A 14,636-nucleotide genomic window follows, 5' to 3' on the forward strand; every position below is an offset into this window, starting at 1 on the left:
AGTTGAACACTTTTACCTGGAAAATTTTCTTGGCCTTTTTGAAACACTCTCGCAGATTCTCTTCTAACTCTTTGATTACTCTAGTTTTCTTGACAAGTTCTTGCTCTGACTAACCTAGAACTGGTGCTGTTTCCCAAGGCTCCAATTCCCACTCTCTTTTAATATGAAGGACTCTTTTTGAAAGACCTCCTAAACCAAGACTTCAATCACCAGCTACACATTGATGACTTCCAAGTCTGTATCTCTAGCTATGAATCTCTTAAACCCACTACCTGAATATTTACAATCTTCACTTGTATATCCAACAGGCAGCTAAACCTGAACATGACTAAAACTGAACACATGAACATTCTACTCTACTGCACTCAATCTCCCCTACCCATAACCAATCTGTTCTTCCTTCTACGTTCTTAGTTTTGATGTGGCTTATTTATTATATCCTCTAGTATATAGCACAATGGATATATTTATATACATTTATATGTATTTAGCACAATGTATAATTATAAAAATATAATGAATAAATAAGGTAGGATCTTAGGGATATCCCAAACCTATCTTCTCTTACTCACCCCATATTTAATTGGCAGTAAGTCCTAACAACTATCTTTATTCCTTCTTTGCCATCTCTATGGCCACTGACTTCTAACTATTCAATCTCCCTCAATTTTACGTTCTCCCAATTCATCCTCTACACTGTTAAAGACGCTGAAAAAAAAATTCCACAGAAACTGTATCTTGTTTACCATCATTTCCCTGATGGCTGGATTAAAACAGTTAATAAAACTAGCTGAATAAATTAAAAAATGAAAAATGAAAGGATTGCTGGATGGACATACAGGTGGCAAAAGAGACAAAAACTAGACAGTTAAGACTTCAGAGCATAAAGAGAGAGAGAAAATGCACTGAAGGAAGAAACATCATCGTAAATTATAAACTTAAGATCAGGGCCCTTAACTCCTACACGTTTGTATTTCTATGGTTTTATCACAGTTACTTTAGTGAAATGAACCAAACGACTCAAAAGAAAACATGCCAAGAAGATGAAACCTGTTCCCAAAAAGAAAAGAGGAAAATAACACTGAAAAATCCTTGCTAACCTATGGATAAAAAAAGAAAGTGGTAAGAAACTGGTCCATTAAAAACTAGAACAAAATGATTTTGGATTATTATACTGCTGCATTAAATCTAACAGCTGACAAAATACTCATACTTAGAATTAAAAGGAACTTTGTGAATCCATTTAAACTAGCTCAATCTCATACCTATACAAAGATATATTTTACTGCATAAAAATCAAAGAGACTTAAGAACTTCTGTGTCACAACCTAAAGACTAACAAATTACAAAGCTTTTAGGTATAGAAACGAAATACATCTCAAATAAATAAATTAAATATAGTTTCTTAAAATAGGGATATTATAAGCAACTGAAAAGCTTAAAGGGCTAACATAAGTCTAGATTCTCATTTATTTTATTACGTTATGTGTCAACAATTTTTTTTTGTAACAGAAGCAATCTTTCTCAAATTTAGAGGTGAATTCCCTTTTGCTATTATTACTTATTTGCTTTTTTATCATTATCACAATGACCTTCAAATATTATTTAAAATCAGTCTAAACTTCCAGATTACATCTTCTATTAAAATTATTCATATATTCTTGTTAAAAATTTAGTAATCTTTACATTAAATACGATTAAGAATGTATAATTAAGAAATGTTTGAAAACTACAATGAAACAAAAAATGAATTTAAAAAATGGGGAATGTTCTGGGGTGCTTGGCTGGATCAATTGGTAAAGCGTGCAACTCCTGATCCCAGGATCATATATTCGAGCCTCATGTTGGGCTTAGAGATTACTTAAAAAATAAAAAAGTTTAAAAAAATAAAGAATGTTCTTAGTTGAGCAAACTGTCTACTGTAAAGATAGCTATTTTCCCCAGATTCACTTATAAGTTTAAATAATTCTAATCAAAATCACAAGTGAAGGGAAGAGCTTAGAAGATGGTTCTAAAGATCATCTGAAAGAATAAACAGGTGAGAACAGTAAAGAAAAATTGGGAAGTATGGATGGGGGTCAAAGGGGAGAAAAAGGAGAGAATCTTAATCTAGATCAGAGATATACACATTATCTTCTCAATAAAGTAAACCAGCATGCTTCTGCCACAGACAGGCTTGTGGGTCAACAGAACAAAGTGGAGAATCCCTAATCAGAACCATAACATACAAATATTTAGCATATAATAAACAGGATGTAAAACTGCTTTAAAAATTAGCCAGTTCTCTGAAAATAAATATTAACTCTTCACTCATAACTAATGATGAAAATAAATTCCAAATGGATGATATATTTTTAAAAATCATCCCATAAGAAAATTCTACAAAGAATATGCAAGTAGGTATTGCAAACCCCAAAGCAGGAAACACATTATAATACAGGTTATAAAGGTAAACATCATGGACAAGTTTGGGAGGCATTCTAAGTATGAAAGCAATCAGAAAAAATAAGAATTATAAGGCCTGGCTGGTTTGGCTACATGAAATTTTAAAACTTTAATATGTCAAGAAAAGTAATATAAAATTGAGAGACAAATGTATTTTGGAAAAAAGTTTCAACACCTATGAAAAAATAAGGTTTACTATTTTTAAGCCATAAAGAATCACTCAGATAATTTTTAAAAAATAAGATGCCAACAGAAAAATGGACAGATGTTCTAAACATATAATTCATAAAAAATGTACACAAATAGCTAACAAACAGGAAATATTTAATATTAATACAAAGCTAATTTTACCAGAAATTAAACAAATTTCTATTACTTTGGGATCCCATTTTTTATCTATCAAACTAGCCCAAAATATGTTTTTAAAGTGATCATACTCAAGATGAACAGCAACAGGAATGTTCCTACACTGCCAGCAAAAGCTTATAAAAGGGCACTCTTTTCAAAAAGCAATGCTGTACTATGTAACACAGTGCCTGACAAGCAGTGTGAATATTTATCAAATAAATGACTAAAACTAAAAAATATTTATATACTTTCATGTCATTCTATAGTTCTAGGATTATATCTGACATGTCAAGAACTGCTAAACACACCATCTGATATTGTAGAAAAGGAGAAACAATTTAAAAGATTAACAATAGGAATGAATAAATAATGTATGTCATCTAAAGAATTTTTTTAAGTTTATTTATTTTGAGAGAGAGAGAGTGTGTCAGTCCCAAGCAGGCTCTGTGCTGTCAGCACAGAGCCCCAATGTGGGACTTGAACCCAAGAACCATGAGATCATATGACCTGAGCTGAAACTAAGAGTCAGATATTTAAACAACTGAGCCACCCAGGCACCCCTGTCATTTAAGGAATTTTTAATGATGTGGGAATTTGGTTGTTATGTGTTAATTTTATTTATTTTTTTAATTTTTGTTTGACAGACAGAGCGAGCAGGGGAGGAGCAGAGAAAGAGGAAGAGAGAGAATCCCAAGCAGGCTCTGCATTGTCAGTGCAGAGCTCAACATGGGGCTCAATCTCACAAGTCTGTGAGATGACCTGAGCTGAAATCAAGAGTCAGATGCTTAACTCACTGAGCCACCCAGGTACCCCAGTTATGTGTTAATTTTAAAAAGCAGATTCTAAAACTGGTATAGTAGGATTCAAATAGTTCTTAAAAATTCGTTATATACAGAAAAAAAGAAACTGGAAATAAATATCTCAAAATGTTACCAATGTTAGAGGAATTCCCAGAAAATAGTATTGATTCCCTGCCCTCATATTTGACCTCATTTTTATAGCTCATAAATTCATTAAATTGTAACAAACTATATATAGTAAGTGGGTTATAAGATTTTATATTCTTTCATTTTCTCCCTCACCATTTTTGCACATTCTAAACACTGTACAATAAATACAATTTTTATGATCAGAAAAAAATTTACAAAAACGGTAATAACCTGTAGCTTGTTGGCTACAAAGACAAAAACAATCATTATGAGGACAGAGAAATAGATCTTTCCTGGCACACAGCAGGCAAATAATCAGAACAAATGAATGAATGGATATACCCTAATGTAGAAAAGAGAACCAAAACTTTTGACTGTGAGATTTAATACCATCATTATAGTAATTATCCTTTTAATACTTAATTTAAAAATACATAATTGCTTCCATTTTTTAAAGTTTTTAGATTATCTTTAAAATCCAGATCATAGGGATGCCTGGGTGGCTCAGTTGGTTAAGTGTCTGACTCTTGACTTTGGCTCAGGTCATGATCTCACAGTTCATGTCATTGAGACAAGCACTGGGCTCTGCACTGACAGCAGGAAGCCTGCTTGCAATTCTCTCTCTCCCTCCTTCTCTCTGTCCCTCACCCACCAGCACGTGCGCACAAAATAAACATTAAAAAAAAATACAGATTATAAAAACTGTATACTACTAACTCTATGATAAGAAGAAATGGATGGTTAGAGTTAATAGGCCTGATTTCCCATTTTTTAAAACCAAAGCCATTATCAACACAATGAAATTAAAAAGAAACAAAGAAATAACTTTCATGAGGATTACAGAAAAAAGTTTATATGAGAAACCTATATCATTAGACATAGAATGTTATTTTAGTAAAGTATTAAAAGTGAGAAAATAGAAAAAGATATTTCAATCTTTTAAAATCTAATATATAGATAGGAAACACAGATATCATATTATAATCAACTATAATATTACAAGTTAGTGAATTAATGAACCATAAAAATGAGAACAAATATAGGGGGGAAAAAATCAATGGGATTTTCCAATAATTGCTCAGATTTCTTCTTACTAAGAAAGGAAACAGAATAATAGTTAAGAACTTAGACTCCTGAATCTGAAAGGTGTGGATTCAAATGCCACCTCTATTCCTTACTAGTTCTGTGCCCCTAAAGAACATGTTAATTAATTTTTCTAAGCCTCCGTTCTTCATATGTAAAAATTGAGATAACAATGGTACCTAGTGTATATAGTTATGGTGAAGATTAAATGAGATTATATATGCAAAGCATAAAAATGAAAGCATGAAATAATCACTGGATAAGTGTTCACAACATTTACTACTATCCTAATGGGTATTAAATCTTAGGGCTTGATAAGAACACTCTCGGCAAACAGTTCTATTGAAATCATAGTACCTATGTCTAGTTTTTACAATATATATTTTTTAAGTTTATTTATTTATTCTGAGAGAGAGAGAAACCACAAGCAGGGGAGGGACAGAAGGAGAGGGAGGCGGAGGGGGAGAGAATGAATCTCAGGTAGGCTCCGCACTGCCAACATGGAGCCCGATGTGGGGCTTGAACTCACGAACCACGAGATCATGACCCGAGCCAAAATCAAGAGTCCAGCGCTCAACCAATTGAGCCACCCAGGTGCCCTATTGTTTAAAACTATTAATTCACCAATACTACGCTTAGGAAACCTTATGTTTGCTAAACATCCTTAGACTCAGAGAATTAGGCCTTCTAATACTTGCACACCATCTCCACCCTTGAGTATGCAAGTCTAGCTAGGAAAGAAAATCACTAGCTAATATTAAGGAAAATGATTTTCCTTAGCCATAACAGGCAAAATACTAATAGCTTGCTAATTCTGTCTATAAACACACAAAACACACAAATTTTTTCTGAGAAGTAGCAGGATATATTCATAGCCTCTAAGTAGCTCTCCAGAAGATAACTTTAATTACTAATTACAAAGGATAAAATAATAACGTTACAGTGGAAAAACCTGGCAGATGCCACATTAACCAAGAAATGAGAGTCATTATCATCAATAACAAAACAAAGTCAACAGCATATACCTCCTAATATGATGCACTAAAAAGAACACATTGCTTTTGTGGTATTTCTGTGAAAAGTTTATAACCTGAATCTAAGCACAAGAAACTACCGTTAAAAAATAAATTGAGGGATTCTACAAAATAACCGGCTTGAGCTCTTAGAAAAAAATGTCAATGTTACGAAACACAAAGAAAAAGTCAGGAACAATTTCAGATTAAAGGAAATTAAAGAGATATGACACCTAAATACAAGCACAACCTTGAATTTCCTTTTCATTGCATTTGCATTTCTAGGACATTACTGAAACAACTGGCAAAATGTGTTAGGTTCTGTATGAGATAGGGGTCAATATTAATTACTTCTCATATACATGTCCAATTAACCCAGCACCATTTATTTTAAAAACTATGCTTCTCTCACTGTTCCTCAGTGCCATCTATGCTATAAATCCAGTATCCGGACATGTGTGGGTCTGGTTTGTTTTGTTTTAACAAGCAAATACAAATTAATTTTCTTAGCTCCACTTGATCACATAAGTGGTGGTATAATGTACATATTTTCTTCTCCTGGATTTTTCTCTTAACATTTTTTTTTTTAATTTTTTTTTTTTTAACATTTATTTATTTTTGAGACAGAGAGAGACAGAGCATGAACGGGGGAGGGTCAGAGAGAGAGGGAGACACAGAATCTGAAACAGGCTCCAGGCTCTGAGCAGTCAGCACAGAGCCCGTCGCGGGGCTTGAACTCACAGACCGCGACATCATGACCTGAGCCGAAGTCGGACGCTCAACCGACTGAGCCACCCAGGCGCCCCTCTTGACATTTTATCTTGATGGAGATCTTTCCACATTAGTAAACAAAGTGCTTTCTCACCTTTCTTTCCTTTTCTTTCTTTCTTTCTTTCTTTCTTTTTTTTTTTTTTTTTTGATAGGTCTGTTTTAATTTACTATTGTAGAGAACATAAAGCAGTATTTGGTAGCTATATGGGAAAAAATAAAATTGGATCCATTCTTTGTATCAGATATCATGATAAATTCCAAATAGAGAGCTAAATGTAAAAACTGAAGTCACAGAAATATTAGAAGAATCATGTACCTGAGAAGAGGTTAATATCCAAAATATACACAGAATTCATACAACTCAATAGGAAAAATACAAGCCAATTAAAAAGGGGGCAGAGGATCTGAGCAGACATTTCCCTGAAGAAGACATATAGATGACCAACAGGTACTGAAAATGTGCTCAACATCACTAGTCATGAGGGAAATACAAATCAAAACCACAATGAGCTATCACCTTGCAATTGTTAAAATTGGTATCAAAAAGAAATACTAAGTGTTGATAAGAATATGGAGAAAAAGGAACCTTTGTACATTGTTGGTGAGAATGTAAACTGGGCAGCCATCATAGTAAACAGTACGGAGGTTCCTCAAAAAGTTAAAAATACAACCACCATATGATCCAGGAATTCCACTTCTGCATATTTATCCAAAGGAAAGAAAAACACTAACTCAAAAAACTTTAAGACACACCCAATATTCACTGTAGCATTATTTACAATAACCAAGACATGAAAACAGCATAAGTATCCATCAATGGATGAATGGATGATGTATACATATATAATGGAATTATTATTCTGCCATAAAAAAGAAGGAAACCCTGCCATTTGTGACAATAAGGATGGACCTTGAGGGCATTATGCTAAGTGAAAAAGTCATACAGAGAAAAGACAGATACCATGTTTTCACTCTTATGTGGATCCTGAGAAACTTAACAGAAGACCATGGGGGAGAGGAAGGGAAAAAAAAAAAAAAAGGCTAGAGAGGGAGGGAGTCAAAACTAAGACTCTTAAAAACTGAGAACAAACTGAGGGTTGATGGGGGGTGGGAGGGAGGGTGGGTGGGTGATGGGTATTCAGAAGGGCACCTGTTGGGATGAGCACTGGGTGTTGTGTGGAAACCAATTTGACAATAAATTTCATATTTATTTATAAATTAATTAATTAATTAAATAAAAAACAAACAAAACAAATCAAAATAAAATAAAATAAAATAAAATAAAATAAAATAAAATAAAATAAAATAAAATTGAAAAGTGTAAACAAAAAATGAACTCATAGATACAAAGAACGGATTGGTGGTTGTCAGAGACAGTGGTGAGCAAAATGTCAGATATGGTGAGTGAGCAAAATGGGTAACAAGTGGTCAAAAGGTACCAACTTTCAGTTATAAAATAAGTCATGGGTATATAATGTACAGCACAGTGACTACAGTTAATAATACTGTAATTGTGTATTTGAAAGTTAACAAAGAATAAATCACAAAAGTTCCCATCACAAGAAAAAAAGTTTGTAATTATGTGCAATGACAGATGTTAATTAGACTTACTATGGTGATCATTTCACAATATATACAAATATCAAATCATGTTGTAATTAGTTTCACTACATCTGAAATTAATATAATGTTGTATATCAATCATATCTCAATTTAAGAAAAAAGAAATAGGAAAAGAAAACCTGAGTTTTAAAAAAGGGAGTGGGGTTAATACCTGAGTCAGGATGAGTCAAATTCCAGAATTAATTACTGAAAAGATTAATAAATATGACATTAAAAAAAAACTTTGGATGGCAAAAAAAAATCATAAAGTAACACTAAATTGACAATCTACTGAAACATATTTGCAAATTATAATACAAAGGGCTAATATTCAAAATCCATATTTTTAAAATGAAGAGGAAAACAACCAACAACTCAATTGTTAAAAATAGGCAACAGATAGAGTTCACACACACAAAAAATGCAAATGGGCACGAATGTAAGATAGAGGTCTCCAAGTTTACTTTATCACATAGTTTTTCCTTTGGAAAAATACAACTTTTATAAAATTAAAATAAATAAATCAAAGGGGAAAGGCAATCTTTAAACACTGAGGAAAAAAAGAACTGAAACAAATGAGTCTCACTATAAATCAAGTTGATGGCATAACAACACAAGAAAAAAAGTTACTTCAAATGAGTTTAAAAACATCATTGCCTGTACATCCCTGGTGGTATAGATTCTAGGACAAAAGAACATATAGTCAGTAGTGATTTTTTTTTTTTAATAATTATCATTATACTATAGGTTATGCAAGTAGTAATAAAGTTAATACCATTATGAACCTAGATTTTTAGAATAAGAGAAAAAAGATGCAAATAACAAAAAAGTTAAGAAATAAAATATACCCTTCAATCTTGCATTTGAATTACAAATACCAGTAAGAACTCAGAATCTTTTTCTAAAAAAAAAAAAAAAAAAAAAGACTCCCTAACTCTGTCCACTGGAATGGCCTATGAGCCTGTAAGATTTTGTGATAACATAATAGTCATATATACCCCTTAACCACCCAGATTGTGATCTCTAAATACCATTTCCCATTAAAAGGAACTACATAGAGGATTGGCTGATTCCAGGTACAGAGTGTAAAATATACAAAATAAGCCTAGGTTATTGTGCCAGAAAACAAGGATATTATCAAAGACTACTTGGATCATGTTGAAGTCCAACAGCCATCCTAAAGGGATTCTCAATAACCTAAAAGGGAGCAATATATATCTCTTCAAATTGGGTGTTTTTGCTTTCTTTGGATAAATACCTAGAAGCAGAATTGCTGAATCATATTTTTAATTTTGAGGAACCTCCATAGTGGCTGCACCAATTTACATTCCCACTAACAACGTATGAGGGTTTCCTTTTTTCCACATTCTCACCAACACTAGGGAAAAGATATATGCACCTCTATGTTCAGTGCAGCATTATTCATAATAGCCAGGATATGGAAGCAACCTAAGCATCCATCAATAGATGAATGGATAAAGAAGATGTGATATATACATACAATGTACTATTACTCAGCCATAAAAAAAGAATGAAATCATGCCATTTGTGACAACATGGATGAACCTAGAGGGTATTACACTAAGTGAAATTAAGTCAGAAGGACAAATACTGTATGATCTCACTCATATGTGGAATCTAAAAAACTAAACAGACAAAACAAAAGAGAAACAGATTCAGATACAGGAAACAAACTAGTGGTTACCAGAATGGGGAGGAGTTGGGGATGGGCGAAATAGGTGAAGGGGATTAACAGATACAAACTTCCAGTTATAAAATAAGTCATGGGGATGTAATGTACAGCATAGGGACTAGAGTCAATAACACTGTAGTAACTCTGTATGGTGACAGATGGTAACTAGACTTACCATGGAGATCATTTTGTAATGTACAAAAATACTAAATTTCTATGATGTACACATAAAACGAATAGGATACGGTATGCCAATTATACTTTAATAAAAATAAGATAGAATAGAATAGAATAGAATAAAATAAAATAAAATAAAATAAAATAAAATAAAATAAAAATTAAAGAAGAATGAAAAGAAGAATGGCTGAAATGGAGTGAACACATCAAACATATAAAAATTATGAGATCACCAAATAAATAGCCACAACTTTTTGGTCACCACTGGAAGTTGCTAGGGCATCAACTCGTATCTTTGAAAATTTATAAACTGGGAAAAATCATGCATTCATCCTGCCAAACTATATTTCAGGGTAACCAAATAGCTGATATGGTATGGAAAAGTTTCCCTTTATTAAAAAAACATTCCTAGCTAATAAATCAGAATTGAAGTTTTTTTGTTTTGTTTTTTAAAATCACTATTTTGAGGCACCTAATAAAATGCCAGATTTAGGCAAGAATCATCAGGGGTTACAAAAATCACTGGGTAGAAAGCTGATGGAAAACTTTACAATAAATAAAGGGATCAGACTAAGGTTATCTGAATCAATAATCAATTCTGACATAAAAAGACAGGCAATCAGCCTTTGTGTACCTCCATTCGAACTTTTTAACTGCATACAAATCAACAGGATTCTTTACAGGATTTTCTCATTTGGTGTGAATTTTTATGCAATTTTTACAGAGTGTATAATGATAAACCATTGTTTATTTTTAATATATTTCTATGTTTAATAAGGAAAATTTACATATTCATAGAGAATTTTAATCCTATTTTAATACTTAACTATTTTTCAAAAACAGTTTTAATTGACTTTAATCTTTTGATAATACTTACTGTGAATTCATCTCTTCTACTAATTGTGTAAGCTTTCTCCAGGGATTATATTCAGAATCAATGCTATAAAGCCGCATGTGCAAGGCTAATACATGGAACAGTTGATCTAAATAAATTGAAGAAAAAGTAATTAGAAAGTTCACACAATTCTTTCAGAACAAAATTCAAACAAAACTTCTAGCTAATTTGTGTGGAAATATTTCCCATCCTTATAATGATAATTCACCAACTTTAAGTACCGATTATTTTATACTCTCTTTTAAGGTAAACTCTGACATATATCTCTCTAAATAGTATCTTTTGGAATATGGACTATCCTTATGTTCAATCTTAATACAGGAATGGTTTGTTTTCCTCATCTCCTATCACAGACCTACTTTTTCTTGGCTTATGCTTCAGACTTGACAACTTGTACTTCTTACTCTTGTGGTCACCTCCTTAGTGTTATCTTTGATACCCTACCCTGAGTCCTACTCCACCCACATAAATCAGTTAGGTGAAATTCTGTTCACTTAGTATCTTTCCCCAAATCCTCATTAGACTGAATTGTGACTTCATCATCTTTTGATTCAACATGAAGAAAAAAACTGAAATAATAATATTATTTAGCAGAACCAATCCAGCCGTTTTCATTTCTTCTATCTAAACCATAACAATAATCCATAATTCTTAGCTTTCAACAAACTTTGGTTTAAAAATTTTAAATTATGCAGAAGAAAATCCGACATTTTGTTTTCGGCCTTGAAATATAAGGCCTTTTTTTTGGTGGTAAAAATGACAAGGAATGGATTAGAGTATTCTGCCATAAATATTCAAAAACATGTAAATCAAAAGTCATTTTTAAGAAAATCAGATAATACTTTTTGACGTATAACTGAATCTAATTCTTAAAACCAGACAGGATGAAAAGCCAAATAACACAAGCATATTGTTGCCACTTATTCTCTAAATTAAAACAATCAAAACTGAACAAGATTTTGTTTCTCTGAGCAACTGACTTAGAAATCAACTAGATTTTAGATTAATTTAAGATCCATCAATATAATTCTTATGGGGGGGGGCTGTGCAGTAGTAATAGGAATAATAGTAGTAGTTGTCTTGGGAAGCTTTTGTAAGACATAGGAGAGCTGTAAGATGAAAGTAAATGTTCCACTCTGTAGGGCATGAAGAGGAAATGGGAGGTGGGGAACTGAATCTTAACACTCTATACATACCTTTAAGTTTCAATCTGACCTCTCTATAACAATCAGAAGAATATAAATACCTTAACCTGCTTCACTCCTGTGTATAGGTCAACAATGTATAGTATAAATCCTCTCTTAAAATTTCTTCATCCTATTAATAGCCAACATTAGCTGAGTATTTATTACATGCCACTCAATTACTTTCACAAAAATTCTACCAGGTAGGTAATATTGTTACCCCCAGTTTTGAGACCAGTTAAGTTTCCCAAATCTCCAATTTTTCCAGTAACTTTATTCCACTAATAGCATTGACAACAGGGATGTTTTTAGCAGAGAAATAAAATGATGAAGATATATTGGTCATTTTATTTCACTTCAATTACACATAAGAGATTGTTTTTACCAAGTACATAATTTATAATCTAAAAAGGGTCTAAAACCTAAAAGTGTTTATTTAAGAAAACACCTAAATTCCTCTAGCAGAAAAATATTAACTCAAATTGCAAAGTGGTGGGTTTTACAATCTTTTTATATAAGTGCTAACTGAATCAAAGGGCTCTTTTTAAAATTTCCTTTCAAGATCAAAGTCAATTATCTTAAAGTTTACCTGATTTAATCAAAAGCATAAGCGTTACAATTTTACTAAGTTATTTTACATTGAAACCATGGCTGGCACAGCAATAATGTCGCAATCCAGGTATTTTCCCAACCTCTACCATTAATTAAAGAAATACAAATGTTGAAGGAAACATTTTCATTTTCTTCTATTCCCTCATTTCTACCAATGAGGAAATTGGCCCAGAGAAAGGAAGAACCCTGCCAGATCACCCTAATACCGGAAAAGCTAAGAATTCAAGATTTGCTACTTCCTTGTTATTTCTAACACAGTTCTCCTCGGGGGTTTACAATTAAAAGAAAAATACAAAATTGCTTTTCTAACACATACACACCCCTTTCCATTCCTATGAAAAACTGATATCATAACCCAGAGGAATCTTCTAAAGCTATTAATACAATATGTAATAATAGTCTTTGGTACTGATTTTAACTAGAGCTGAAGAATATCTAACGATGTACATCTACCTTTGAAAAACAATGCTAGAAACTGCAGATAACTTCAGTAGCAAACAGAAAATTGGTCAAATAACAATCAATACCGTTCACTATTCATTGTGTGTTTTCAAAATTTAGTCTGAGGGCTATCAGTAAGAATAAACTCATTTATCAGCAAAATGAGCTCTTACACTAAAACACAAATGACAGTAGCAAACTTAGGATAAAGAGAAATTATGATCATAATCAAAAAGTTAAAAACTAAAAATAATGGGAAAACGTTTCTTAAAATTAAAATAAGTAATCTCTAGACCCCATATGGGGCTCAAACACACAACCCCAAGATCAAGAGTCACATCTTCCTCTGACTGACCCAGCCAGGCACCCCAGTGGGAAAACATTTTAAATACCAACTATTTGTATGATACTTTAAAAGCTGAAAAATAATTTTATCAAGAAATCATATTATTAAAATCTTGAATAACAATAGCAAAAAGAATAGATAATGTCTTTTTTGGAATGACATGTTTTAAAGTTATAAAGTTAGACCTACATTTATAAGAGTTTTGGAAATGAGAAACATCATTAAATTTATTTAGATGTGTGCTATGATTTCAACATATGTATAGGAGGCACCACTGTCTAATAGGAGCCAGGAAGTCCTAGATTTGAATCCAGACTCTGTACTGATCACATGTCCTTGGACAAAAGACCTTAGTTTTATTATCTGTAAAATGGGAATAATACCACCTTTCTGGCCTGGTATATAGCAATAAAAATAAATAATAGTATATATCTGTAGTGTATATAGCTGTGCTTATATACATGTATATACATAGTTTTCAAGAATAAATTATAAATAATAAATTTAATATTTATAAACTTGAGAATATTACAACTAAAATTAGAAATCATAATATTTCAAACATCAGGTCTCCACATAAAACTACCATTCCACAAAAAATATTTATTTTGGTACTACTTTTGGTGATACTCATCTCTGGTTCTCCCCCAGTTCCTTCTCAGTTACTTTTACGTGTTCTTCCTCTGTTAAACCTAAAAGACAGCCTTCTCCATAAGAAAAGAAAAAGGAGCCCTTCTTAGTTTCCTTTCCCTCTCATTCTGCACATACTACTTCATCAAATTCAACTTCCATATCTACTTATAAGTTGACAATACACAAATTTCTCTAGCATTTCAATGTTCAACAGCACCACAAAATCAATATATCCAAAAATGAATTGATTATATATATATAGGTCAATGTTCGTCTGGGCTGCAATGTTCAGTTCCTCTCATAATCCCTATTTGGGGGAATGACATCACTGCCCCTGCAAACATAAAAAAATAAATAAAAAATAAATAAAAATAAATAAAACACCAAAAACTTGGGGAGTCAAATCCCATGTCCTTGCCCTCCATAGCCAACTGATTACCAATCCTATTGGTTCTGCCTCCTAT

At 32.3% G+C, this 14,636-nt stretch overlaps 1 protein-coding gene across 8 annotated transcripts in view; it reads right to left on the reverse strand.

The window, feature by feature from the left end:
* The window catches only part of UBR3 (ubiquitin protein ligase E3 component n-recognin 3), a 239,015-nt gene that overhangs the window by 43,294 nt on the left and 181,085 nt on the right, over window positions 1-14,636 (reverse strand). For 5 of the 8 annotated variants that reach the window (XR_009257324.1, XM_058714506.1, XM_058714495.1 and 2 more), the window contains one exon: window positions 10,939-11,044. Coding sequence is in view for 6 of the 8 variants with exons in the window: in XM_058714506.1 (XP_058570489.1) it covers window positions 10,939-11,044 (106 nt within the window). In the remaining 2 variants the exon portion in view is untranslated. Of the gene's footprint in view, window positions 1-10,933; window positions 11,045-14,636 lie in introns of those variants that run through there. The other 3 variants (XR_009257322.1, XM_058714537.1, XM_058714526.1) reach the window with 2 other exon arrangements.

Source organism: Neofelis nebulosa, chromosome 2, assembly GCF_028018385.1.
Source record: "Neofelis nebulosa isolate mNeoNeb1 chromosome 2, mNeoNeb1.pri, whole genome shotgun sequence".
NCBI classification, from domain to species: Eukaryota; Metazoa; Chordata; class Mammalia; order Carnivora; family Felidae; genus Neofelis; species Neofelis nebulosa.